At 46.9% G+C, this 26159-nt stretch overlaps 1 protein-coding gene across 2 annotated transcripts in view; it reads left to right on the forward strand.

Moving 5' to 3' along the window:
- LOC111148844 (diacylglycerol kinase gamma) overlaps positions 1–26159 on the forward strand; it is a 159471-nt gene that overhangs the window by 84358 nt on the left and 48954 nt on the right. For both annotated transcript variants that reach the window (XM_022505659.1, XM_022505660.1), the window contains one exon: positions 19562–19652. In XM_022505659.1, the coding sequence (XP_022361367.1) occupies positions 19562–19652 (91 nt within the window). The remainder of the gene's footprint in view (positions 1–19561; positions 19653–26159) is intronic.

A 26159-nucleotide genomic window follows, 5' to 3' on the forward strand; every position in this document is an offset into this window, starting at 1 on the left:
AGGAAATAGTGACCACACCTTACTTTTCAACTGGACTCAGGAAAGAATGAGAGGGAGAAAATGTGCTTCTAAAGTGAGGAATTGCTGTTTTGGATGGGAGGAAGATTCTCCTGGCCTGGAGACCTATTAAAGGCTAAAATGAGTTATTGAGAGAAGTTGTGGAATATGTTGCAAAGGTTTCTAAAAAGAGGAGCCAGATTCATTCATCTGGATGACAAACACATCATCTTCTCTGAGCCCAGGGGTGAGCTTATGGTACCCACTGAATGAGAGCCCTCTGCCCCCCACCCCAACAACCAACTGGAGTGCCCCCTGGGAGATCTTTACCTCCTTAGTTCCTCAGCTCCCAGCTGGTCCCCACGTTGTCCCCTCCTCAGGATTTCCTCATTGGGCCCCTGGCTGTCTTCATACTCTTTGTTCTCAGGTCCACACTTTGGCAGCTGCCCGTGTTTTTGTCCTGTTTCTGTCACACAAGGACCTGCTGCCACAGTCCTTGTCCCATCTTATAGAAAGGCGTGCTTTGCCTTAGGACCCTTTATAAATATCTTTTCCCAAATGCCAGTCTGGCCTTATCACTTGCTTGCTCCTTTGCTCCCCATTCCCTACTCCACCCTGACCCCTCAGTCTAGTGTGGCATCTCCTTCTGGGGCCTGATCATCACCCATTATTTCAAGATGCAGTCCTAAATATTCCAAACACTCCCTCCCTGACCAACCCCAGCCCTGACCTCCACTTCCTCTTAAAATCCACCTACAAGGTTTTTGACACATTTTTTCCATTTTGATTTTTCTGCTTTGTCTTCTCTAAGTCATCGTTTTGATGCTAACCTGTTATCTCTCCACCTCATTCCTAAGCTTGCTCACTCAGGGAAGTGAACCCTCTTGGGATCCACTGACCTACAAGCAGAAGGATGGTGCTGAGAACATTCCCTCATTCGGCCAGAATGTGTTGAGCATCTATTCTGTGTCAGTATTTGTACTGCGACGGAGGAAATATGGATTACCACAGCCCCGACTTCCAGGAGCCCATGGGTCTAGTTGGGAAGATGAGCATATCCAGAAGCTATCACCAATGTATTCATTTCCTAAGGCTGCCATGACATACTACCACAAACTGGGTGGCTTCCAATAACAGAAATGTATTCCTCCACAATTGTGGAGGCTAAAAGTCTGAGATCAAGGTGTCAGCAGGATTGGTTTCTTCCCAGTGTCTGAGGGAGAATCTGTTCCGTGCCTCTCTTCTTGCTTCTGGTGGTTGCCAGCAATTCTTGGCATCCCTTGGCTTGGAGCTACAAAACTCCAATCCCTGCCTTCATCTTCACATGCTTTCTCCCTCTGTGTTTCTCTGTCCAAATGTCTCTCTTCTTTTAAGGACTCCTAGTCATTGGATTTGTCCCACCCTAACCCAGGATGACGTCATCTTAACTTGATGACATCTTCAGAGACCCCCATTTCAAATACAGTCACATTCGCAAGTACTGGGGTTAGGCCTTCCACAGAGCTTCCTGGAGAACACAAGTTAACCAACCATATCCACCTTCCCTCAAGCTGTCACAAAAGAAGGAAGTACAGTATAATATGGTGGGCTTTGTTTGAACAAGGAGCCATGAATAATGAGTGTGTTGTGAGAGCACCTTACTGAGAGAGAGTAGGATTAGACTTCAGAAAGAAGGTTCCATTTGAGCTTAAGAAAGAAATGGGAATGCCCTAAGGAAAGAAGGAGCCAGGAGGAGAGAAGCAGGCTGGGCAAAGGGTAGACGTGCTTTTTGAGAGGACGCTGGATGTGAAGAGGCGAGTGGTTCTGAGGTGGGGCGGGAAGACAGGGAGGGAAGGCGGCCACAGCATGGCCTCCATGCTGTGCACGGGGTGAGTGAGTGGACGGGGAGGTGGTCAGTCAGCAGATACTTTGTGAATAGGTCCGTGAAGAGATGAATTATCTTGCAGAGTATTTCCAGAGCCCCAATTCCAGGGTTCCCAGGAACATGGGGACTTTTATACTGAAACATATTGGGTGTACAGGGTGTTAGGTCAGAGAGAGACCCAGAGAGATGGGAGATGAGGTAAGCCTCAGGGAGACAGAAAGAAGAGGGCTGTCAGGAGAGAGGCAAACAGGAATCAGCTCTGCTAACCTGGGGGAGTTCATGCAAATCAGGGCCAGGGAAACTGTGGAAACCAACCATGGGGCTTTTTTCACAAGCCCTGAACTGTGAAGCGTGCTGTTTGGTTGGGGAAGTAGAAATTCATATTGAACAAAATTCCACACGTCATTCTCTCTTCCTCACTGCCACGATTTCAGATTCTCTCAAGCAGAAATGGACTTAGGTGGCCTCTAAACTTAGTTCAACATGGTTCTTTGTTTTTTTTGTTTTTTTTTTTTGCTTGGGTTTTTTTGTCTCCAAAGAAAAAATTTCAGAATTTATTATCCGTCTGTTATATTTTACTAATTAGAACTTTGGAGAATTATCATCCTTTTGTATTAGGGGTGTTTCTGTGATACACCAGAGTCCATCTTTATATTTAGAACTGATAAGATTAGTGTATTCAGTCTGATATAGTTTCCTTAAACTGTTCATACTTGCCATGTTTAATGAAAGAGAGATTGAAAAACAATAGATATTCTCAAGAAAGATTCCAATGATTAATTTTAATCCTTCTTTTCAAACAATATTTACTAAAGACAGTTTTAATGTATTTGTTGTTTGGCCAAAGGAATTTTTTTTAAAGACTTTATTTATTTATTTGACAGAGTGAGAGAGAGCACAAGTAGGCAGAGCGGCAGGCAGAGGGAGAGGGGGAAGCAGGATCTCCACTGAGCAGGAAGCCCAATGCAGGGCTCGATCCCAGGACCCTGAGATCATGACCTGAGCCGAAGGCAGAGGCTTAACAACTGAACCACCCGGGTTCCCCATGGCCAAAGGAAAATTTTGAAAGCAGCCTTTTGCTGTACTTATCAGGAAACCCGGTAACTCCCTGGTGAAATAAGCAAATTATCTCTCCAGAAATCCCAGGCAAATGGCCTTACAACTCCATATGTTAGGCTGCATTCCCCTCACATGAAATGTAGGTACTAATCCCTGCATTTCACTGCATCCAAAAATCAGAGCTGAGTTTCAGCTTCTACCCTGCCTCTTACTTACTCTCTGCCCTGGGGAAAGTTACTCACTTCCCTGAGTCTTCATTTTCTGGTGTGTAAAATGGAAATCACAGCTATCTCACAGGATGCTTCTGAGAATGAGAGCAGATAAATGAGTGGATGTGAAATGTTTCAGACGTTGGTGTGATACTGTGGATTATTATGGGAATTTGTAAGCAAGTACGCTGTAGCCGCTCTTGTTTCCGTGGATAGTGCTGTAATTCTTAACTGTAGTAATAACTTGTGGACTCCAGGCTTTGGACTGGCACTTGGGTTTCAGCCCCCTTCCCAGTGTAAGCATCTTTCTGTAAACACGCCTCGGAGAGGGGTCATCAAATCTCTACTTTGAAGATTATAGATCTCTACTTTGAAGATCGAATGAGTGTTTAAATTCTTTTTTTCCTTTGGGCTTTACCACTTCACCTTTTACTAAGAAAGCAGTTTCCCTATCTTCTAATGCTCTTCATGAAAGAGGCTCTCCTCATTCCAAGAATGTACTTATACCCTCCAATTGCTAAAGCATCAGGGACTTACATGCTACGTATAATAAATGCTATGTAGTCATGTTTATTGGACCTACACTTAGACTGAAACTCCTCATTGTCTAGTAACAAGATTTTTCTATTCTGTCGAATCAAGAGTCCCTTTAATCTCCAAAGTGGAGCTTTTTGGAGAGCATTCCAAACTGCCAATCAAGCCAAGTACCGTACCTTGCCTTTGAACTCAGTGGGCTGAATGTGTGTCTGCAGTCTCCGGTTTTGGATTATCATAAGGCAAGAGGTGGTAGGAACATCATGGGTGAATTAAAACCCCAAACTGTTAGTCTTGTGAAACTTACTGGAGCTATTAATGCATTCCTATTAATTAGCTTCTAATTCATCAGGTTCTCCCTTTCCTCTCCTGCATCACCTCAGCCCTAAACTTGGCCAGGGAGAGGAAGGGAGGCTCATCATCATCAGGGTTTCTGCAGACATGTGCAGTGTTGAGGCAAAGATAATAAACAGAATGCTCTCTGACTTGAGCTGATGGCCTGGTTCATGATTTGTACTTTTAATTTTGCTCTCCACCAAGTTAGTGATAACTATACTAAAGAAAAATGAAACCACCAGCAATAAGCCAATGAGTTATAAAAGAAGAGATTTGAGGACTGGATAATAATTTGTCCTTTAATAATCAAGACTTGATAGCATAATGTTAGCGTTCATAATAACCATCGTTTGTGCAAAGTAGAAATTCAGGGGAAAGGTAAACGTGAGCTTGAGCTACTTCTTCAGGAAAGGATGAGTTCATTAGTTGGGTGTTCCATGCTAGTCAAACAGTTGATAAGCCTAACATGTTGTACCTAACCTGTAAACACACAGCAACTGAAAATAGTTTTCTCTCTGAAGATGTGGCCTTGGGATGATACTCTCTTTCTTTGCACATGGTCAGTGCAGTGTCAATGCCAATGGCTTCAGTTCTTACTCTGCCATAACTAATCAGCGCTTGACATTAGACATGTATTAGGACTCGTGGCCAAAGGTACCAGCAGCTCAAATGGGAAGAATCAGATGGGGAAGGAGGTGGGGGAGACCCTTTTGAGGCAGCTCCTAGGAAAACTCCTAAGAGGAAACTACAAAGGTCTCTGTGAGGGGTCACAGATCAAAATGGCAGCAGAGGCAAGGTAGTTAATTTAAGTGAGGGAGGTGAGAGGACGTGGGGCTCTAGGGAGTGCCGGGGACTCTGGCAACCTGGAGAGCATGTGCTCTGTGTCATGGGAACAGCCAGAACTCAGCTCCAGCCAATTGCCGCCAGGTTGGAAAGCAACCCAGTACTGACAAATCCAGTATCTCAAGAGAAGCTGGGCTCCAGGTGTGTATATAAAATCCTCCAATTTAAGAAACCGTAGTGCAAGTCAAGTAAACACATTTCCAGGCCTCATAAGATCCAAGGGCCTCCAAGTTGTCACATTAGTGCTCAAGAAATATCACCTTAGGCATGTGATGGGGGTCAGTTATTGATTTTTCTCGCTTGACCTTGGTCACAAATTACTGGTGCTACACATGTAAATTGGTCTTCTACCAGAGGAGGGAATGAATGAGCTCCAGGAAGCTTAAGAGATCAGTGTTTTTGCATTGATGAAGGGTTTCTAGATGGCCTAAAGGAAATGATCCAGAAAGAAAATGAACTCAGTAGGTCAAGGCAACATAAAGCAAGGTCAAAGGCTGACTAATAAATAGACATAACATGGAAATAAAGAGAAAATACCCCATTCCTGTTTGGGGAGAAAAAAAAAAACAAAAGTCTGAGACTGTATCCAAGGTGAACAGTCTTGGGTCTTCTGGAGAAGGGAAAGCGAGACAGCCAGCAGACTCATCATAGGTAGCTTCTTAGGCTGTCTGCTTCAAGCATGCATCAAAGCAGCATTGGTAAGAGTGCGTTCTGTGGGATGCTAAAAGGAAACGCACAGGAGGGCAATCATCAAATTCATTTGGGAAATTCCAAGATAAGTATATTTCTTTTCTGTGGAACATTATAGAGCCTGTAGTGTAGATTCTAACCTCTTGACACCATGCAAAAGCAAGATACTGAGTTTCCCAAATTTACCTGACCATAGAATTCCCCTATCCCAGAGCCTCTTATGAAACCAGTATTTTCCTGAATTGACTTTGATGAAAACGTCCGCACTAGAGACAAAAGGAGGTACACGTACTCCTATAACCCCCTGCTGCCTGTGGGTGTGGGGGCAAGTAACACATCCAGAAGAATCCTGGTCAGTATCCCTAGTGACTCTGGTGTCTTGTGTAGGAAATGAAGGGACGTGGGGCAGAGGTGATGTTCAAGTCTCTTCATCAGGCATGAGTCATGATTTTAGAAGAAGCAGGCACGTATGTGGAACACAGAGCTGCTCTGTAACTGATCTGAGAATGACTGTTCTTCAGGACCATGGATCTCAGTGCTGATTCCTGGCAAGGAATCAGGAGCTTGTCCCATAAACCAAGAGGAATATTTTTGGCCAGAGACTTGAAGACCAAACAGGAGAGCTTTAAAATGAGATTTAAAGGGGATAAAGTAGAATGTTCACATGAAACTCTACAATCACAGCCCACGGTGGGGCAGCAGGTGTGAGCTAGAAATAAGAAGCCTCACAGACAAGGTGCTAAGCAGTTCTCCCGAGGAACTGGCAGGCAGGAGCAGCGGGGTCACATCCACAGTGGGGACATGTCTGCCAACGGCACAGTGAGGGGGCAAAGGGAATGGATTGGGCTTCTCAGGGGACTGAGCGTGACCTCCGAGAGACCGCGGGGATTTGGTGGGCTTGAACACACAACCAGAATGCCAGGCTCATGAGGGGGACAAGTTCACATGATCACAGTCATCGCAGTGGGTGTTAGGAGTGCATACACAAGTATCAGAAGTCACAAACATCAGAGTGGAAGCAAAGCCGAGAGCATATGGATGAGATTTTCTAAAGGGCAAAATAGAAAGGATTCTGCTGGCTGCATATACTGCAGCCTTCTCCGGCAGAGTGAGGCTCTGGCGAGTGCTTTCCTAGTTAAGATTTTTAAGACTGGCACAGGAAGAAGATGCAACAGGGATGGGAAGGGGGTTTTATCCAGGCATGTGCCCCATCTAATGAATCGTTGGCTTGCCTTGCTAACGGTTTCATGACTTAAAAGGTACAAGAAGGAGGGGAGAACTAGTTAGTCTGTATTGCACTCTGACCAGGAGGTGTCCGGCTGTTTGGTGGTGTGGAAGGCACAGGAAACTTGGGAAGAAGTAACCATATCATCATCTAGTTTTATGAGAGCAGAAGGAAGAAATAGGATGTGTACCTACGTTGTGCCCTTACTCACCTTCTTACCTCTGCTCCTTCCTACTTCCCTCTGGCACCTCCTGTCCCATTCTAAGAACTCCAGCCCAGACTTCGGGGTAGCACCAGGGATTTGAGGACACGCCATGTCCCTTTCCCAGGAAAGCAAAAATTCTCCAATCCGAAGTCAGCCAGAAAGGTGCACCGCTTGTATTTCAAATTGGAATTCAGAATCCATGGGGCCACAAAGCCAATTTTATACATGGCAATGGAGCTCTATTGTGCCATTATTCCAGGGTATCTCAGATGGCCCATTTTGAACGTTCCCCTAAACCCTGCAAGGTAGATGATATCATCCCAATGCAAGATAAAGACACTACGGCACAGAGACTAAATGACTTGCCCATGGCTACATGGCAAGTAAGTGACTGACCTGTGGCTTGAACCCAGGCCTTTCTGTCTTCCAGCCAGAGCTGCTTCAGCTCCACGTAGCTGTCTCCAAAACTAGATACATAATCAGTTAATTGGCTTTTGTAGGTTAGCCTGGGAACGAACCTCAACATCACATCGTTTCTATGGGGAAATGTGCTCAGAGTGACAGCAGCCGGCTTAACCACGGAGCTGTTGTAACCTGACCTACCATAAGTCTGGCACAGCCCCCTGTTCAGAAAAGCTGCTTGTGGGAGAGAGAGAAGAGAGCAGGCTCCTTTGTTGCCTCCGACACCGTGATACTATTCCAGTCCATCTTTGCAGTTTGAAGGACGTCTCAGATGCATTAATAGAAAAACCACTGAGTGTAGACGTGAGGACCACGAGAGGGGGACCCTTGGGTTTGCAAAACAGCTAGAGCAGTGGCAGCACACAATAAACATGGGGTGAGTCAGGACTGAGAGGACTCTCAATAGATGGAGGGGGCGCTGGACAGAAGGGTGTGCAGAGGGAAGGCAAAGCTCTGCTGTCTCTCTCAGGGGCCCACTGGCAATCACAGTAGGGAGCGGGTATGGACCTGCTTCTAGGGTTGCCTCTACTGGCCCAGATGGTTTCTAGTTTCTAGCCTTGGTTGGTCAGGACCCAGGAAGCGGCCTTCTTGGACATGAGCTCCATTCTAGCAAAGTGGCTTGCCTTTTCTAGGCATTTGGGACTTATGTTCTAATCAGCCATCTCCTCTTGCCTGGGCCTTCACTGTCCCCACCTGCCTTTGAAGACCAGCCTCCCGGGCTGATGGACGTGTGAATGCTGGTAAAGCATAGTTCAGAATCAAAAAGGTACATAGCAGCAGTGCCCTGCTGGCTCAGTTGGTAAAGAATGCGACTCAAATTCAGGGATACGCGTTCAAATCCCACATTGGGCATCCTACTTAAAAAAAAAAAAAAAAAAAAAGATACACAACAACTAAGCAGTCATTACAGAACCTTAGAAACACACATTGCCACCTGCCTTTGCCCCCTTTCCTCCAGGCACAGGATTTCTTTTTGTCCCAGTATTTGACTTTGCTCTCTGAGACCTGGGAGAGCAAACTTACTCAGAGCCCTCTAGCATCGGCCAAATTGGCCTGAGGGGGATTTACGTTCCACAAATAAATCTTCAAAGGAAGAAAAGATTGCTGAAAGCAGCCAAACTCTGTGAGATTTTTCCTTTTTTTTTTTTTTTTTTTTAATTTTTGGATGGGGGAAGGGAGTGATTTTCTCTTGGCAAGGACAGATACTGACTGGAAGAACCTTCCAGACACTCCGGCCCTCAGGAGAGGAAAACCCTAGCTGCCTCACTAGCTGTCGCTCCTGAGGGTCACCCCCAAAGTGGCAGGACCATGGGGTGGCAGGATCATCACTGTGACAGATCTCAAGTCGGGCTGTGGAAATTCTAGAGACCCCATCACCTCAGAGAGGCTATGGCTGTGAGTGTGCTTCACAGCGGGGTATCAGAGAAGCCTCACTGTGCTGGCCTGTGTGTGTCTACACACACGTGTGTCATCGATGCTACCGTGGGGGAGGATCAGATTTCAGACTTTGGCAGCCTTCATGCTGGAGTCCTGCCCTTAGGAGGAGATTTCATCAGGTGCCAGACAGAAATGGGGAGAGCTTATCAAAGGAGACTATGTCCGTAGTCCATGGAAACAAACAGTGTTGCGTGAAAGAGAAGCATCATTGTTCAGAGGGGATAGATTGTCTGGACCCCAGACTCCATCAAAGTGGTGGAGAGTCTGCCCAGTGGGTTTGGCCTTTTGTTGCTTCAGGAGAAGAGTGGAGACCAGAGGCCAGTAAGGAGGCCCAGATCACAGACTCTGTAGAGAAGAGAGCCACGGGGCCCTGAGCAACCAGAGTCGGTCAACCTAGAGCCGCACTCTCTCAGCCATGCCTGTGGCTGGGGAGATGTGAACAAAGCCACTGCACCACTGGGAATGGCTGCAGCTTTGTAGGCACTAGGTCCCCTGAAGTGGCTGACCCTTCTACTTCTCTCAGATGCATCCCAGGCACAGCAACAAGAGCCAGGGCAGGTGGAAAAGTAAGGGATGCGGACTAGAAGTTGGAGCTGGGCCTTGGATTCCAGCCAGTATGTCACCAAGGACTGGTCTGAGCTTCCTAATCTGTACCATGAGAAGACTGCTCTGGCTTAGAAGAGAACCACCTTCCAGAGCTGGTATGGTCTAGCAGTTCTGCATGCACCCTATTTTTCTTCATTCCTCATCCCTCACCACCATGGGTGCCATATTGAGTAAGATTTCTGTCAGCCATAAAGCTATTCCAAGTAATAATTTGTTTTCCCATTTTTATTATTCAACACCACCCATTTACTATGCAATCAGTGGCTCTGGTTACCATGAGGTGACCAATGTAATTGGTTTAATTCCATTCCATGGCAAAAAATTTTAACCCACTAGATAGCCTATGCAGTCTTTATTATGAGCAAATGCACAAATACTGTTTCACATTAAGAAATGTTGACAGCAACTCATGGACTCCTTTCATACTTTGGAAGATTCCTTGGAACCTGTGATCTTCTGGCTGGGAATCCCCGGACCCCAAAGGCCCCTTAAGTGCAAACGATCTGTCATCTGTGATTTTACAGGTAATTTTTCACACATGAAAATGAGCTAAGAAGTTACTAAGGCGATTATAACATAGGTTATTAAGAGGATTCCGTATTTATATTGCAAAATACATGCTAGGCATGTCCTTCCTCCTTTCTTGGCCTTCTGGTTTCCTTTAGCTCCTTCTTGAGCCCTTCCCTCTTTTTCTGTTCCACAAAATTCTACCCACCCCCTCCTGGTCTCTGGTCTCCAGTTGTCTAATCTAGTCACCACCCTAGATTTTCCTGAGTGCCGTGAACACCAGTCTGTCCCCAGTATGGAAAACAGCCAGCAAATACCTTGCCTCCTTGAAGCCGAAATACACTGAGCCAAGACAAATCTGTTGGCAGGAACCGTGGGCACAAGAGTCACACTCGGAGAACAAAAACAGCTATTTATAAAGCCTGCTTCCTGATTGCTGGGGGGTCACTTTCCCTTATAGCACAGGGGCCAGTGCCCCCTCTTGGAAAAGATTGTTTCACACACAGCTCCGTGCCTCAGGGTCATGGAGAGCCCATTCCAGTGGGCAGTGAGAATAGGGGACAGCATGCAGGGTGGATTAGATGCGGTGACAAGCTCCTGATGGGCCAGGACAGCTGGGTGTGCGGGTGACACAGATGGCCTCTACAGCACCTGTGAGGGGACAGTCACAGGCCCCTTACAGGACTTAATATCCTGGCCTTAGAACCAAGCCCACCTGCCTCGGCTCTTTTTTTTTTTTAAACCTTTGATCTAAACTTCAGTTAACACAATCACTAAACTTCTAAAGGCCCTTGGTATTCAAATAGTGTAAAATGTTAACAGATAAAGTATTCTCACTATTATTACTGACCTTCATCATTCAATTACAATCAGCTCAGGTTGCGTTTGTTCTTTCTGTGTTATCACATCTGTTTAATTTTGCTAGATTATTATTCACCTTAGTAACCTGACACTGGTCTACTGTCTTCAGTAGGAGTAGCAGTAGCTCCAGCAGTAACTCAACAAATCCCTGAGAGCAGTAACTGAAATTCTTTGCTTTGTTTTCTGATTGAGCTGAACCTTGTGAAAATTTATAATTAATGTACTGAAATAGCGTGTTGGCTAGCTATAGTTTTCCCCTGATGTGTAGATTTGGGTCTTTTAAAAAATTGTATTCAGGGGCACCTGGATGGCTCAGTCAGTTGAGTGTCCAACTCTTGGTTTTGGCTCAGGTCATGATCTCAGGGTTGTGAGATCCATCCCCACGTCTAGGAGAGATTCTCTCTCTCCATCTGCCCTCCCTCCCCACTTCTAAAAAAGAATAACCAAAAAATGAGTTTGTTGCCTAACTCTAATAATCAGATTTAACATAAAGACATATTTCTGGCTTCTCTGTAAAAGATGATAGTTCTGACAATACTGGGGCCCATACCCCAACGTGGTGACAGAGCACGTGGGCTCTCCCACCCTGTCCTGGATTGTGTTATCTCTAGTTGTTTAGAGAGCTGGGAGAAACCTTAGAAATCCGCCATTTCAAACCCTTCATTGTGCCGAGGAAACTGAGGCCAGGACACCCCAAGTAAGTCATGATGTCACATGCCGACATGTATGAGAACTAGGCCTACGAGGCTGAGTCCCTGCCGGCTGGCCCAGCACACCCTCCACCACATCAGTCCGCCCCCTCCACACAACACAGAACCCATCTTGCGGGGAGCATTTGCTCGACAAGGCCGAGAAAGAAGGCCTGAATGACTGAGTCATGACCCACTCAGGGAACCTGATTATCAAAGTCCAAACCACAAAGAGGAATACCATTACTTCAAGGGCTCCTATTTCTAGAAATAGCTGTAGTGTCCTCTTTGTAGCCTTCTAAACTCAAAGAAATGTTTTCATGTTTTCATGACTTCAAAAGTCTGTTGCCCTTCAAACTTCCTAGAATATCAGAAAAGGGCCATCAGAAGCTCCATTGCCTTTGTGGGTAAAAATGCCCAGCAGCTAGCTTGGTTTTACTTGGGGACATCCTTGAAAATGGCCTATTCATAGGCTGTCGGGATGATGACTGAATCCAGCCTTAAACTGCTGACAAATACAAAAGAACATTTTTAATTAGTCTCATTTGGCCCTCATCTGTCAAATGAGAGATTCAACTCACTCGTGTGCAATCGATGTTATTTTCTTATAAAGCCAGGGGAAATTAACAAAACCCAGAAATAGAATCAACCCATGGTGTCACTTCTGCTATGTGCCTCTCCTCCATGTGACTGAAAGCCCTTGAGGAGCCCCAACGAGGGTCTTCCGCCTCAAGGATGGGCTAAGCTGGATGGTAGTTTTGAGGTTGACCATGCATCTAGGAGTTTTGTGGACATGGAAACCTGCCCTGGGACAACTGGCTAAAGATTAGTCATCTCTAGCTAAAAGGTGATTATGAGAAGGGAAGTTATGTAAGCCAAAAAAAACTCAGGAAGAGAGATGCAGAAAAAGCATTCTAGAAGTCACTAAAACATTGTTAGTTTTATTTTCTTCAAATACACTGGCTGTCTAGGATAGACCCCTGCACTCCACTCCTGCCCCTCCCCCAGCAGCCATAGAGGAATGAGCCTTCCAGGGATGGCATCGCCTAGTAACTAGAAAGAACCGCTAGTGAGTCCTTCCCATGCAGTGAGACTGCTTGGTGCTGTGTATTTGCCACAGGATCTTCACTATTTTGTGGGATAGAAAATCATATTCCTGGGTGTCTGGTGGCTCAGGGCCTTGAATGTCTGACTCTTGATTTCGGCTCAGGTCATGATCTCAAGGCTGTAGTGCTTTGCACTCAGCAGAGTCTGCTTGTCCCCTTGCCCCTCCCCCCAAATAAAGTAAAATCTTAAAAAAAAGAAAGAAAATAATATCCCCATTTTGTAGAAGAAACGAAGCTTCAAAGAACTCCTATCACTCACCTAGCCAGCAAGTGGCAGAACACTAGCCTTTCAGATTCCAAATGCCATGTTCTTGTACAACTGAAGGTGACACAGACAGAAACCAGCACCGTAGGCAGCAGGGCAGGAACCCTCCAGCAGGGGCTAACCGTCAAGTGTCTGGGGAGGCATCTTCAAAAGAGAAGAAGGAACATTGGCGTTCAGGCTCTGGTTGGCAGGGTGGGGTAGGGCTGTCTGTCCCTCTGCCCCTTGTAGATTATCACATGCCTGTAGGCTTTTACCAAGGGCTTTGGAAAGGTGCTGGTGCTGGTCAACAGAAGGGTGAAAAGGGAAAGTGAGGCAGAAGAGAACGTACTTCAATCTGTGAAGTTTTTATTGGTAGCAACCGGACCTATTCATAGACTTCTTCTGAGACTGAAAAGAGATAATATATGTAAAATGTTTAGCAGAGTACAAAATTAAGAGGCCAGAGCCTAGTTCCAGATCAACAAAAAACTCGCCAGCACTCCATGCTATACAGATCTGCTCTGACAGTGTAGACAGACCCTAAGTATCCCTGTTGCCGCTCCCCTGGTGTCTCGGTGTGCAATGATGGGAAGCTGGGCATTTGGTTTCCCTCCTGAGCTTACAGAAGCTGAGAAAAGGGGCAACTAGGAACCTGCAGGGAGCCCTGCCTCAGATACGCCTACCAGTGAAATCCTTGGCAACAACACTCCAACATGTATAAAGAAAGGTTCTGTCTTCTCTTACATCACTTGGCTTGAAGCCAGCCTCCACCTCGGGGCCCACCAAAATGGCTGACCTCAGTCAGGCAGGGTGCTGGGAGCCATCTTTATCCCAGTAAGGGTCCCTTCCTTTCTCTAGCTCGACCCTCCATGGCCCCAGCCTTCATACTCGTACTTTCAACCATTTTGGTGGCTAGGACAGAGACAACCAAAATAACTCCCCTTTATATTATCTCAAATAAATGCTAGTGGCTATCTTTTCTGATTAAACACATAAGTGTCCTTCTTCATTATCAAGACAGTGCTTTGATTACTGACAGGTCATCAGCAACATTCAATCAACAAAATGTGTATAGGGAATGAGCGCCTTCCATAGGTCAGGACCTGTTCTAGATGATTTCTCATGCCTCTTAAACTGATTTGCCTTCCAGCTTTCCCTGTTGCACTCGGTGTTGGGGATGGTCCCCAGGGCCTGCCCCTGCGCCATTTCTGGGTGAGCTGAGAGAAGGCAAAGAGCAGGGTGTCTTCGGAGCATCTTTACCAGGGTCCGCTCTGGTCTCCCTGACTCTGTGAGACTCTGTAGATTCAAAATCAGGAGGTTCCTATGACAAATCCAATCCCAACTCCTCTCGAAGCCCCCTGGCTCCTGGGAGCTGGGAGGGCCTGACACTGTGCATCAGGCAATATATCCTAGGATGTCCTGTCACGACTGACACCCAGATCCCCAAGTGCATCCATTTAACAACCTGGGGAATGAAAACCACAGAGGTCTAGGAAGCACGATAGTGACACACAGCAGCACACCACGAAAGCACACTAGGCTCAGTGGCAGGGCAGCAGAGCACAGACAGGGCTGGGCATCACTCCTCACTAACTGGGTTTGCAAACTTAGACAACTTAATTATCCTCCCCAAATCTTAGTTCCCTTATTTGTAGCAATAGTGTCTACTTAATGGGGTTCTTCTGAGACTTGAAAGAGAGAGCCTATGTAAAATGTTCAGCAGCCATGGCCATAGGCCAGGGAAATAGAATGTATCCACTTCTATCTAAAACGTGCCTGAATTAGAAAAAGAAGTAAAAGCTCTTAAATTTTGGACACTTCATCTTCTGTGGGTCTGTGGGTCGAATGTTAGTGTCTGGGGGAAGCTATTCAAAGTATGGAAGCTCTGTGAGGCCAGAGACTCTCATTCATGACTATCTCCAAGGTTTACACAGTGCCTGGCCCATAGGATGACTCAACAGATGTTCTATGGACGGATGCATGGACGATAGGCCAAAACACTAGAGAGTTGTACTTCAGTTACAAAGACCACCACCACTGGAGCACTGATTTCCTGTGTCCCTCTCTCAGTGAATGGCACCTGCCATCTCTCACACTAAGACGAAAACTTGGGTGTTTCTGTGATGACTCTTTCTCATTCGCTCCTCACACCCAATCAGCTTTGTCAATTCCACCTTCTAATTTTTCTCTTGGAAAGCATTCTCTTCTCCATTACTCTACTGTCACTACCTTCGTTCAGGCCCTTCCCAATTTGTTCTGAATTTCTACATCACCTCCACACCACTCTCTAGGGCTCCAATCTGTACCCACCCCCTCCAAGCCACTTTCCACACTTGGAACAGAGTGACTTTTTTTTAATTTTTTAGTTTTTTTATAAACATATAATGCATTATTAGCCCCAGGGGCACAGATCTGTGAATCTCCAGGTTTACACACTTCACAGCACTCACCATAGCACATACCCTCCCCAATGTCTATAACCCAACCACCCTCTCCCTACCCCCCTACCCCCGGCCCCCCTCAGTTTGTTTTGTGACATTAAGAGTCTCTTATGGTTTGTCTTCTGCTGGATCCCATCTTGTTTCATTTATTCTTTTCCTACCCCACAAACCCTCCATGTTGCATCTCCACTTCCTCATATCAGGGTGATCATATGATAATTGTCTTTCTCCGATTGACTTATTTCGCTAAGCATAATATCCTCTAGTTCCATCCACATCGTCGCAAATGGCAAGATTTCATTTCTTTTGATGGCTGCATAGTATTCCATTGTATATATATACCACATCTTCTTTATCCATTCATCTGTTGATGGACATCTAGGTTCTTTCCATAGTTTGGCTATTGTGGACATTGCTGCTATAAACATTTGGGTGAATGTGCCCCCTTCGGATCACTATGTTTGTATCTTTAGGGTAAATACCCAGTAGTGTGATTGCTGGGTCATAGGGTAGCTCTATTTTCAACTTTTTGAGGAACCTCCATGCTGTTTTCCAGAGTGGCTGCACCAGCTTGCATTCCCACCAACAGTGTGGGAGGGTTCCCCTTTCTCTGCATCCTCGCCAGCATCTGTCATTTCCTGACTTATCAATCTTAGCCATTCTGACTGGTGTGAGGTGATATCTCACTGTGGCATTGATTTGTATTTCCCTGATGCCAAGTGATGTGGAGCACTTTTTCATGTGTCTGTTGGCCATCTGGATGTCTTCTTTGCAGAAATGTCTGGAACAGAGTGATTTTTAAAAAGCACAAATCTGATGAGATTATTACTGCCCCCCCTCACCCATTCCCCCCCAGCAGCCTCACATAAGGATGGTCCACGACACACTATAGACTTAAAGATAAAGCCCAAACACCTAAGTGTAACATCCCCATCCTTTACAGATGTGCTCCTGCCTGTCTTTCCAGCCTTACCTGGCCAATCAGCAGCCCACTCACCTTGAGTTTAGGTCACCTGCAGCAAGTTTATGCTCTTTCTTGCCCTGTGCCATTGCCTAGGCTTCTTCCTCTGCCTGGAATGCTCCCCTTTCTTTGTTCCCTTCCACAATCTTCAGAACTCAACCTTGGCATCGCTCCCCCCCCGCCCCCCGGTTGCTTTCCCTGATTGTCTCTGGCTTCCCTAAGAACTGGATGTCCCTTCTCCTAGGTACTCCCAAGGCTTAAAGCTTTGTTCGTAACTCTGTGATCTTTTTCCTTGTCTGTCCTTCCCAGGTGCCTGGCTCATGTAGCGCCATGTTTTGGTCTTCAGTATACCTAGTATACCCCCATCTAGTTCCAACACAAAGTTTCTGGAACTGATAAATGCTGTCTCACACCAAACATGCACTTTTACAGAAGCATATTCCTAATCAACATCATGTCTTTGGACAATTGTGTGACCAGTCAAGATAATTAACCAAGGATTAGGGTGTGGTTCATGATCTGGAAAAACCTATTAGAATAAACATGTGGAGAACATATGTTTCTGACCACAAGTCAAGACACATGATCCAACAAATAAGATCACATTTTTTCCTGCCCTAGAAAAATGCGCACGTATGTCCACAGCCACCCAGCCCGATCTGTCAATTTTGCCCTACTATGTTATCCAAATATGTCAACCCGAACGTTGAAATAATAGCCAATACGTACGTAGCTAATGTTCTTGGTGAGCTCACCTTGCAGCCAGGATTATGGGAAGTGCTTGGCAATCGCCTCATTTAATCTTCTCACTTCCCCTTTGAAGCACATTTTTTTTTATCAATTCCATTTTACAGGTGAGAAAACTAAGGCTTAAAGCTTGTCAGAGATTACAGAGCAGCCCCGGGCATCTTACCAGCCATAGACAAGGAATCTGATCCGCTCAGTCTTTCTGCTACACTGACCTGACCATGACCTCTTAACCTTATTAGATTATCAGAAGAGCCACATCTGGGGCAAAAATAGCTGGTGGCTTCCGGAAATTTTTATTAAAACTCTAAATCTCCTGGCAATAACTTTCAAAAGTCATGATTCAGACCAGAAGTGATATTTGAAAATGGAATCACAACGCAGGTCTCTTGGCTACAGAGATGCTCTTGCTGCTGGAGAGGAATGCTCAACCTTGACATTTATGACAGTCTGTGTTATTCTTGTCCTTGGGTCTTTTGCCATTACGGTCTATGGAGAGGCGTTGACCCTCATTTTATCCTCCTTGAGGAATCCTGTCAGGTTTAATCAGTCCATTCTCTTCCTTGGCCATCACTTCATTGGTAGCTAGAGGAATGCTTCTTCAATTCGTGACCACTGACCACCTTCATAATGATCCCTGGGGCGCTCTTGCCTCTTGCCCATCCCACAGTTATCACAGGGACTCTCTATAGCTCGAAGCCCAGGAAACGGCATGTTAATCACATTCTCCAGGCAATTCTTAGGAATACTAATGTTTCAGAACTACCCATCTGTCTCTGCATCCTCACAGCACCAGGTGTGATCCCTCGACCGACATCAGCAGCTTGTTAGGAAACACAGAATTCTCTGGCCCCAGCCCTGAATGACTAAATCAGAACCTACATCTTAATGAAGTCCCCAGGTGATCTGTATTCACACTGCTGTGCCTACAGAGAGCCAGTGATCTAGAACAGTGTTTCCTAAGATTTTTCACTTCATGGCAGGCATAGAAAACAAAAGCACTTGTTTGGCAAACCGATGAGAACGCCCACTGTGACGGCAGGGCTCAGTCGGCCCCAGACGCCAGCCTGGCCACCCGAAGACCGAGGGGATCCATAGTCCAGGCGGGCCTGATTGCAGCACACTAGTTGAGAAGCCCTGGTCTGGTTACAAGTATACCCATTTCGGCCTTCTTCATTAGGCAGAACTCCCTACATCCTGCCTATCCTTATTTCCCTCAAAATTTATTATTTCTTTTCATACATACATAGAATCAGAAAAGCTACTTCCCAGTCAACTAGATCTTAGAAATCATATGCAACGAACACAGTCTCATCTTTTATGTTCTCTTTGAGAAATGCAGAGATAAATGATGTCTTTTATTCTGAAGACTGTCTCCTGTGGCCCAAGGAATACTAGGAAAAAATAAGAGCCTTCTTCCCTCCAAAGAATGCTCCATTCCTCTTAAGCCACAAATCTGAGGTTGGAGGGCCAGGAGTGCACAAGATGGCTTCCTCTCCTGAAGACTGTGTCAAGAAAGATGTGATTTTGCTTACTCCTTCCTTAGCAAAATCTGCCAGCTTATCAACCGGACAGGTGTCCCTTCTCTTAGCCAGCCCCTCATAATGAGATGACAGGTGGGATGGAAGGAATGGAAGACCAGCAGACACACTTCTTGGTGAGACCATTTGATCAAAATGACCAAATGTCAGGACACAGTGTCTGACTTTGCCAAGCCCCCAGCCATGCGGGAATCCCTTCTTTTCCCCCCACTAAAGAACCCTTTCTTTTCCCCCCCAACTAAAGAAAATGTTGAAAAATTTTAAAGCTCAAAATGGTGAACTCTTACTTCAAAGCAAATGACAAGTTCTCCCCATAAATGAAATATTGCCAGGACCTAAGCAGATGCAATTGGGGAGTAGGGGATGGCGGGAGCTCTTGCTACCAAGCAGCTTGGTTTTTTCCTTCTCTTTCCACCTTGTCTGCAAATCTCTGTCTAATTCTCTCCACTCTGCTTCCCTCAGGCAGAGCGCGTAGACAAAGCAGCACATGTTTTGGTTGGTTTCATGTGGGACTCTCTCTTCTCTGCCCCGAGACTGTAAATACCCCAAGTCTGAAAAGTCTGTCTGAGCTTCCCTTCATACTCCAACGATACGCAAGAGAGGGCTCTACCGGAAGTCCTCTGCATTAGCCATAGAAAGGATGGCGATCAGAGCATGATGGCACTTCCCCCACTCTGGCTGGTTTTCATAGAATTCTTCCCTTGCTCCAGATGCAGAGGCAAGCATGCCTTTCTGCTGCTCTGACCAGGAAGTTCAGAGCCATTGGCAATTCAGCCAAGTAGCCATGATGTCTAAGAAATGAACGGGTTTTTCCTTGAAGTTCATAGCTGGAAGAGTTGGTGAAAAATGTCTTCCCCAATCGTCTGATGAACAAGTGCTGAGAACACAGGAGTGGGGAATACTGAGGGCTTGGGCCTCCCAGCCCTAAGAACATAGCTATTTGCCGTGGCCGTTCCAAAGACAGATTACTGAGCCAGCTCTCTTCTTCATCGGGCAGGATGAAGAACAAGCTGTGGTACTTTGAATTTGGCACCTCAGAGACCTTTGCCGCCACCTGTAAGAAGCTCCACGACCACATAGAGTTGGAGGTAAGGCTTCCCAGAACTTGGTTCTGGTCCTGGACTGTCAGACCCCCTCAGAACATGTCTCCAGGGTCCTTAAGAAGAGCTCCCGAATGGAGTCCATTTGTTGTGTCTCCAGCCTGTTCCCAGCCCTTTCTTGGCCTGTCCAGGGAGGCCCTGGGGCTCTGGGGCTAGAGATCCATTCCTGTCCTCAGCCCTGTCCCCACCGTGGTCTTGAGATCCCCCCCCTTCAGAGAGGCAAATACATAGTTGCCGGCAGCACAGGGAGACAGGCTGCTGGAAGGGGGAGAGGCAGTGTCCCAGGGCCGGTAAAGATCTGGGAGCCCACAGGCACAGGGCACATATCTCCCAGCCCAGTCGGCCTCCACTGTCACAGCTGCTTCAAGGAGCCGACTCAGAGGTACCCAGGGTCTGCTTCATGGGCGCACAGTGGCCCAGGGGGGCCTCGAGTTAATGTTCTTCATGTCACCATCTTGAAATTCTTGGTAACTTTTTAGCAGAGGGCCCTGACTTTTCATCGCAAAGTGGGCCCCTTAAATTCCGTAGCTGCCGCTGTTGGCACACTCTTGTTTTCCTCTCTAGGCACTTGCAGCAGCCTGCCTCACACGGGCTTGCCTGAGGCTTCCCTCCCGCTCAGCCCACTCCTACTGGGCTCCCCTCAGAAGTCTCTTCACCTCTAGGAGAAGGCCTCCTTGGTCTCTGGCCACCGGAGAGCCTGTCTCTGCTAGGCAGGGCCTGGGGTCGTGAGTTCCCTCAGCTACCATGCCACCTTCCCGTGGGATTCAGGCCTGTGGCCTCTATTCACTTGAGAAAAACAAGTGAAAGAGGCGCCAACCAGTTCGGCCAGGATGGGCTCCCCCAGGGCCTACCAGCGTTGTCCTTAAGCCTGCATTAGCAGTCAGGTGGGGCCTGGGCACCCCTTGGAGGAGGAGCATTTGGCTTAAAGCGGTGTGGGAAAGCCCCACCATTCCCAGCCTAAGGCAGACTGTGCTCCCAGGGAGTTTTCACAAACAAAACACAAAGCCAGAGATTCTCTGCTTCCATTTGACTCATCTGCTTGCCTCTCCCCTCCGGTTGCCGGGTTACCAACCCCAGGGTGGGAGGAGCTGGTCAGGGCTAATCCCTGGAACTTGTGCCCAGCTCAGTCAGAGGACAGAAAGGCCCAGGTGCCAGGGCTGTGTGTCCCCAGGTGGGACCAGCTGCACCTGGGAGAGGCCAAGGAGCTAGGCCACTTCTCTCAACCCCCTGCCTGGGAGATGCAGTGAAGGACGAGGCCGGGGGCTGGGCCTGGAGACTGAGCCAGGCCGACAGAGCCCGTGTGTGTGTGCATTTTTCCTGTTGGCATGATCGTCTGGTGGGGTCTCTTTAAATACACCCCAAGTGAGGGACAGCCCTCGCCTAACCACTGCCAGCTGCAGACGCACAGCGCCTGCTTGTTCTCCCTGCAGCTGGCCTTGAAACTGTGCCCAGAATAGAGCAGCTCGGCTCCCCTGCCTGTGTGGCTCGCCCTCCCAGCTCCTCCCACCCTGCCCATGCTTCCTTCTGGGCCCAAGACACAAGGCCTCTTCCTCAACCAAAGAGGGGGCTGGTGGCCTCAGGGCCAAGGACGCTGAGGACCTCTGGAGGGGGTGGGTTTGTTCAAACTATGGGTCGTTGGTGGCTTGGGGGAGCATTTCCTGTGTTCCTTATCTACCCCAAATGAGTCTTTTTAGTATGTATTCATGCAGGGAGGGGGTGGTCATGTGCAGGCCGTTTCTAAGAGCCTGCAGGATTGGGGCGGACATGGTTTCGGCATCCAGAGAGCAGTGTGGGTATGGTCCTGGGCCTTGCGATCCAGAGGACAGAGAAGCAGATGGGGGTGAAGCATGTGGGTGACGGGCTGGGAAGCCGCAGAGCACCACGGGTAGACGGGAGAGCATCAGGAGCCTCAGGGAAAGCAGTGGGAGAGACTGGCGAGGTGGCCTGCTAAAGCAGTTGCTACACAGAGCAGCCCAGGCCTGTGAAGGCCAGTACCCTCCCCAGCTCAAGGTCAGTGACCCCAAGAATATCCCCCGCCCCACAGGCATCTCTACTGCACGTCACTGTTTTCAAAGCCCAACTCAGCTCGTTGCGTAGTCACCCAGCAGCCCTGTGAGCTTCAATGGCCAGGCGTTATTACTCCTATTTCACAGAAAAGCAAACTGAGGCACAGAAATTTAGAAGGGTAAACAGAAGGAAGAGCAAATTACAAAGGGAAGAAGAAAAAGTCAGATGCTTTGACTGCTTACCATAATGTGTCCTCATTTGACACAAGCACCCGGTGAGGCAAGTATCTTCACATTTTTTAAATAAAGACACCAAGGCTCAGATGCATGAAGTAACTTGACCAAGATTCTGTTGCTGGAAGCCAGTAAGAGAGAAGATTCTAGATCTCCTGGAATGACTTTAGCTTAGAATTCACTAAACACAGATTGACCTTGAAAGTGCAAAAAATTCACTCCGTGAATTCTTCAGCGTGGCTGCACGGCTTCCTCCTCCTCCGCTGAAGGTGAGCCCATTTGGTTCCCTCTCAGCCAAGGCGGCTAGGTGGGTCTGCTGAGAGATGCTTTAGAGGAACAGAAGACACAGTCCTCAACAGCTCCCTTGAGAAAGGAATGGGTTCACGCTGGACCACAGGAGGGTCGTGGCTGTGCCTTCAAGCTTACAAAAGGCTTTCCCATGCAGCACTCCTTTCATTTAGAACATCCAGGGCAAATATTTACATCCTCACTTTATGGTTGAGGAAGCTAAGGCCGAGAGGTTCAGCAACTTGAGAAGGAGCACACAGGTTAGGGACTGAAGGTAACACATAGTAAAGTCTATAGAGTTGCTGTGAGTGTGTGTCATGCTGGTCACAATCTGGGTGGTAAGACTTAAAGCTAACCTGAGATTACTCAGGGAGGGTCTTCATTAAAATCTCTCACAGGAAACACAGTCTATTTTTCTGAGGCTCGTGGCTTATTGAAAAGGACTAGGAGACTTGGTCGCTTCTCTGGAAGTTTATGGCCCAGCGAACAGAACACATTACAGCTGATTAATATAGTATCCTCACTTAACTAGTCCTAAGGAGATTGGATCCAGGGGTCCTAGGGAGCCATGTGAGCCAAATCATTCCAGATGCTGTTTTGAGCTGCTCAGAGACTCAGGCAAGGGAGAAGACAAGTCTAGATCTCCTGCTTACCCACAGAGACGTGGCCAGGGTGGGCACCGTTAAAGGTACCTGGCCCAGACACACAAGACCAGGAGGTGAGCCCTGTTCTGCAGTTAGGCAAGTCACTTGCCTAACTGTATCCGGGCCTCAGTATTCTCGTCTATAAAATGGGATGACAGAGGTTAACCTACTTCCCAAGGCTATTATCTGGGTTAAAGTTTTCACATTTGTTTGTTTGTTTTAAACTAGCAATGAAGCTAAGGGCTCAGAATCTGCAAGCAGCCCCACATGGCGGGCGTCACAATCACCCTTCCAGAGTAGGGGATAGAAGCCGAGAGAGAGGGCAAGGAGCTCCCTTGAAGTCTACAGCCTACGAATGGTCAGGCCAGGCAAATCCTGGATACCCCTGGATGCTGGCACACAGTTTAGATCCCAGATTCTCAACTAGACATGGGGCACATGTGATCTCCTTTTATTCACATGCTTGTATTTAACATTTCAGAGAGCATTAAAAGTAAGCATGAGATTTTTACATTTATCAAAAAGAGAGCATGAGAAACATTGCCCATGCTCGCTCTGAATGCTTCCTTCCCTGTAACACAGAGGAAGGCCTATGAAAGCTAGTGTTGTTCTGGAAAATGGATGCTCCCTAAATTATGGTTGATGCTAATTAAGAAGCCAGTATGTCACCCCCACGACTCTCATCATCCCTGGTCTAAGGCTTCTCGCACGATCTCTTGTCTCTGACTTCTCTTCCCTTCTGAAGCTACTGTTAAGGTTCATTTTAATCTGATTTCACCTGAATAAACAGATAGGGGCTGGGGTGAGGGAGGGACACAGTGAGTCACCTCCCCCACCCCAGGCCCAGAATAGCTTTGGAAAGGTTCTTAGACGTGATCATAGTTAGGCGGAGCCAACCAGGCAGGCTTCGACTAGAGCACTTTATTTTATATGCTGTGGAAATTTTTCATTTTACTGGCTAAAAATAAGAACTTCCAAAATTCCTTGATATTTTATCTACTTTAAAACAATGTTCACAAGGGAAGGCTAGCTGGCCCCACTAATAAGAATTTCTGCATGGGGAGAAGTGAATCCAAATTTGGAAGCTGCTCAAAAAAATCTGTTATCCTGTGTATTTTGGGAAGCTGCACATCACTGTCCTCCCCCCCACCCCCCGTTTAATTGAGGATTTTAAAAAATGCAACAAAATCTCAAGAACAATATATCAAATACTCCCATTTCCCCCTCACTTAGAAATGGTATTTGTCAATATTTTGCTTTATTCCCTTCAAGTATTTTTTTAATCAAAGGGAGAAAATACTACCGAGAGAACTGAGTTCCCCCACAATCCTTTTGTGCCCCGCAACTTGCCTTTTTCACTCACCACGATGTTCTGGAGATCTGTCTTTGCTGATGTGGACGGAGCTAGTGCATTCCCCACGTCCTGCGGTGGTGAGCATGCGCAGAAATGGGACCCTCTGCCGCCGCCATGGAAATTCAAGTGGCCACTGCTTTACAGAGCGGTTTAGCGGTATACGCTGAACTGAAAATGCATCTGTAGGCCATATGACCCAGTAGGTTCTTTGCAACGCAGGCCTAGAGAATTTCCTGCATGCAAGCTCACGAGAGGGTAAGCACGGAGGTGCAGTGCAGCATTTTGTTATTACAACAAAATGGAACCAACCTAGCTGTATTATTCTAACACTTTAAAAAGACAGTGTGAGCGGAAGTACTAAATGCCACTGAATTACACACTTTAAAATGGTTACTTCTGTGTTATGCGAATTTCATCTAAATTTTTAGAAATTTACTTTTACAAAAGGGAGTGTGCTGGGCGCGGTGCTAGGGAGAGCTGATCCCCCTCCTGATATGGGCCTTGTCCACGAGAATCCTAAATGCTAAAACTAACATTTAGCACAGCCAGGTGTGCTGTAAAGAAGTTAATAATGAATGCATCAGATTGTTTCAAGATTGGGCAGATACCTTTAGCTACTTCAAGCCAATCAAGTGCCATTATTTTTCAAAAGAGAGAAATCAAGGGCTTTACGACTTAAGTGGCCTGGCCAAGTTCACCCAGCCACCTCACAGCTTGAGCTCCAGGGGGAGGCGTTCTCTTATTCTGCCTCAGTCTCCACCTGCAGTAGTGCACACCCTTACATGAGAGGGGAAGAAATCTTCAATCCAGTCCTCTTCGGGCATTCAGACCTTCTCAGCGTGGGCAGGTAGAGCCCTTCAGAGCCTGGAGTAATGAAGATGGGAACGGGCCAAACACTCAGGCCATCAACCCAGCCGCAAATCCAAGGGAGATGAAATGAAAACATGCTCCTGGGGAAGGGAGAGGTGAGAAGAACATTCAAAGGGATTTGCAGTTCCTGGAAAATGAAAAGGTGGCAACCTAATTATGCATGAAACCCTGCAGTCAAAGGGAGGCTGGAACAGGCCTTAGAGAGGCATCCTCCTTCTGGTCTGTTCCCTTCCTCAGTCAGGAGCAATGGCTTCATCACTCCAGTACCATCGTCCCACCGAAACCACCCAAGGCAGCACTGGCCAGCTCACAGTCCTTCCTGCCCAACGCCCAGCACCTTACTGCTGCTGGTGTCCCCGCCTCAGTTCCTTCCTCCCTCCACCTATGCAGGCCACTCGTTCCCTGATTATAAAAGTAACCTAAATTCTCAGTAGAACACTTTAAACTGTAGAGAGGCAGAGGGGAATCTAAGCAGTCAGGTCAGCACTGTTTTAATGCAGACCTTATTTCAACCCTATAAGAATACTAACCCTTGTTTCTTGAAAATCAGGTCTCTAGGAGGACTTCTGTGATCCTTCGATTTCTTAAATCTTTACCCATTTTTCAACACAGCTCTGTCCTCCCTCTCTACCTCTTTCAGCCATGTACTGTCTACAACTTTCCTCCCCTTATCCTTAAAATCTTTCAGCCAAGTAAGAAGAAATGATTTCTGTCAGTTTTCTCTTACAAAATGCCACTGTCTTCTTACAGTTTCAGCCACGTCACTTTTTTGCTCTCTTAAACGACCCCCTTTTTTTTTTATTTCCCACAAATGTGAACCCTGTATTTCACTTCAAGCCTCCATTCATCCATATGCTCTTATTTTCTTGTTCTTTTCCATCTCCTTTGTTCTTCTTGAATTGCTTTGATTTTCTTTGTCTGCAGACTCCTGGCTATACAAACTTTGGTGTCTTCCAAGGACCTTGAAATAACTTTTTTTCCCCCTTGGAATAACTTTTAAGGATGAATTCTCATGCACACGTTTTCACAAAACAGTGGGGGGATACATGGCACAGAGGCTAGATGAGGCCATAGGCAGTCTCAGATGACCCCGCATTGG

This window comes from Enhydra lutris, unplaced genomic scaffold (genome assembly GCF_002288905.1).
Source record: "Enhydra lutris kenyoni isolate GAN:26980312 unplaced genomic scaffold, ASM228890v2 scaffoldscaffold2, whole genome shotgun sequence".
Lineage (NCBI taxonomy): Eukaryota > Metazoa > Chordata > Mammalia > Carnivora > Mustelidae > Enhydra > Enhydra lutris.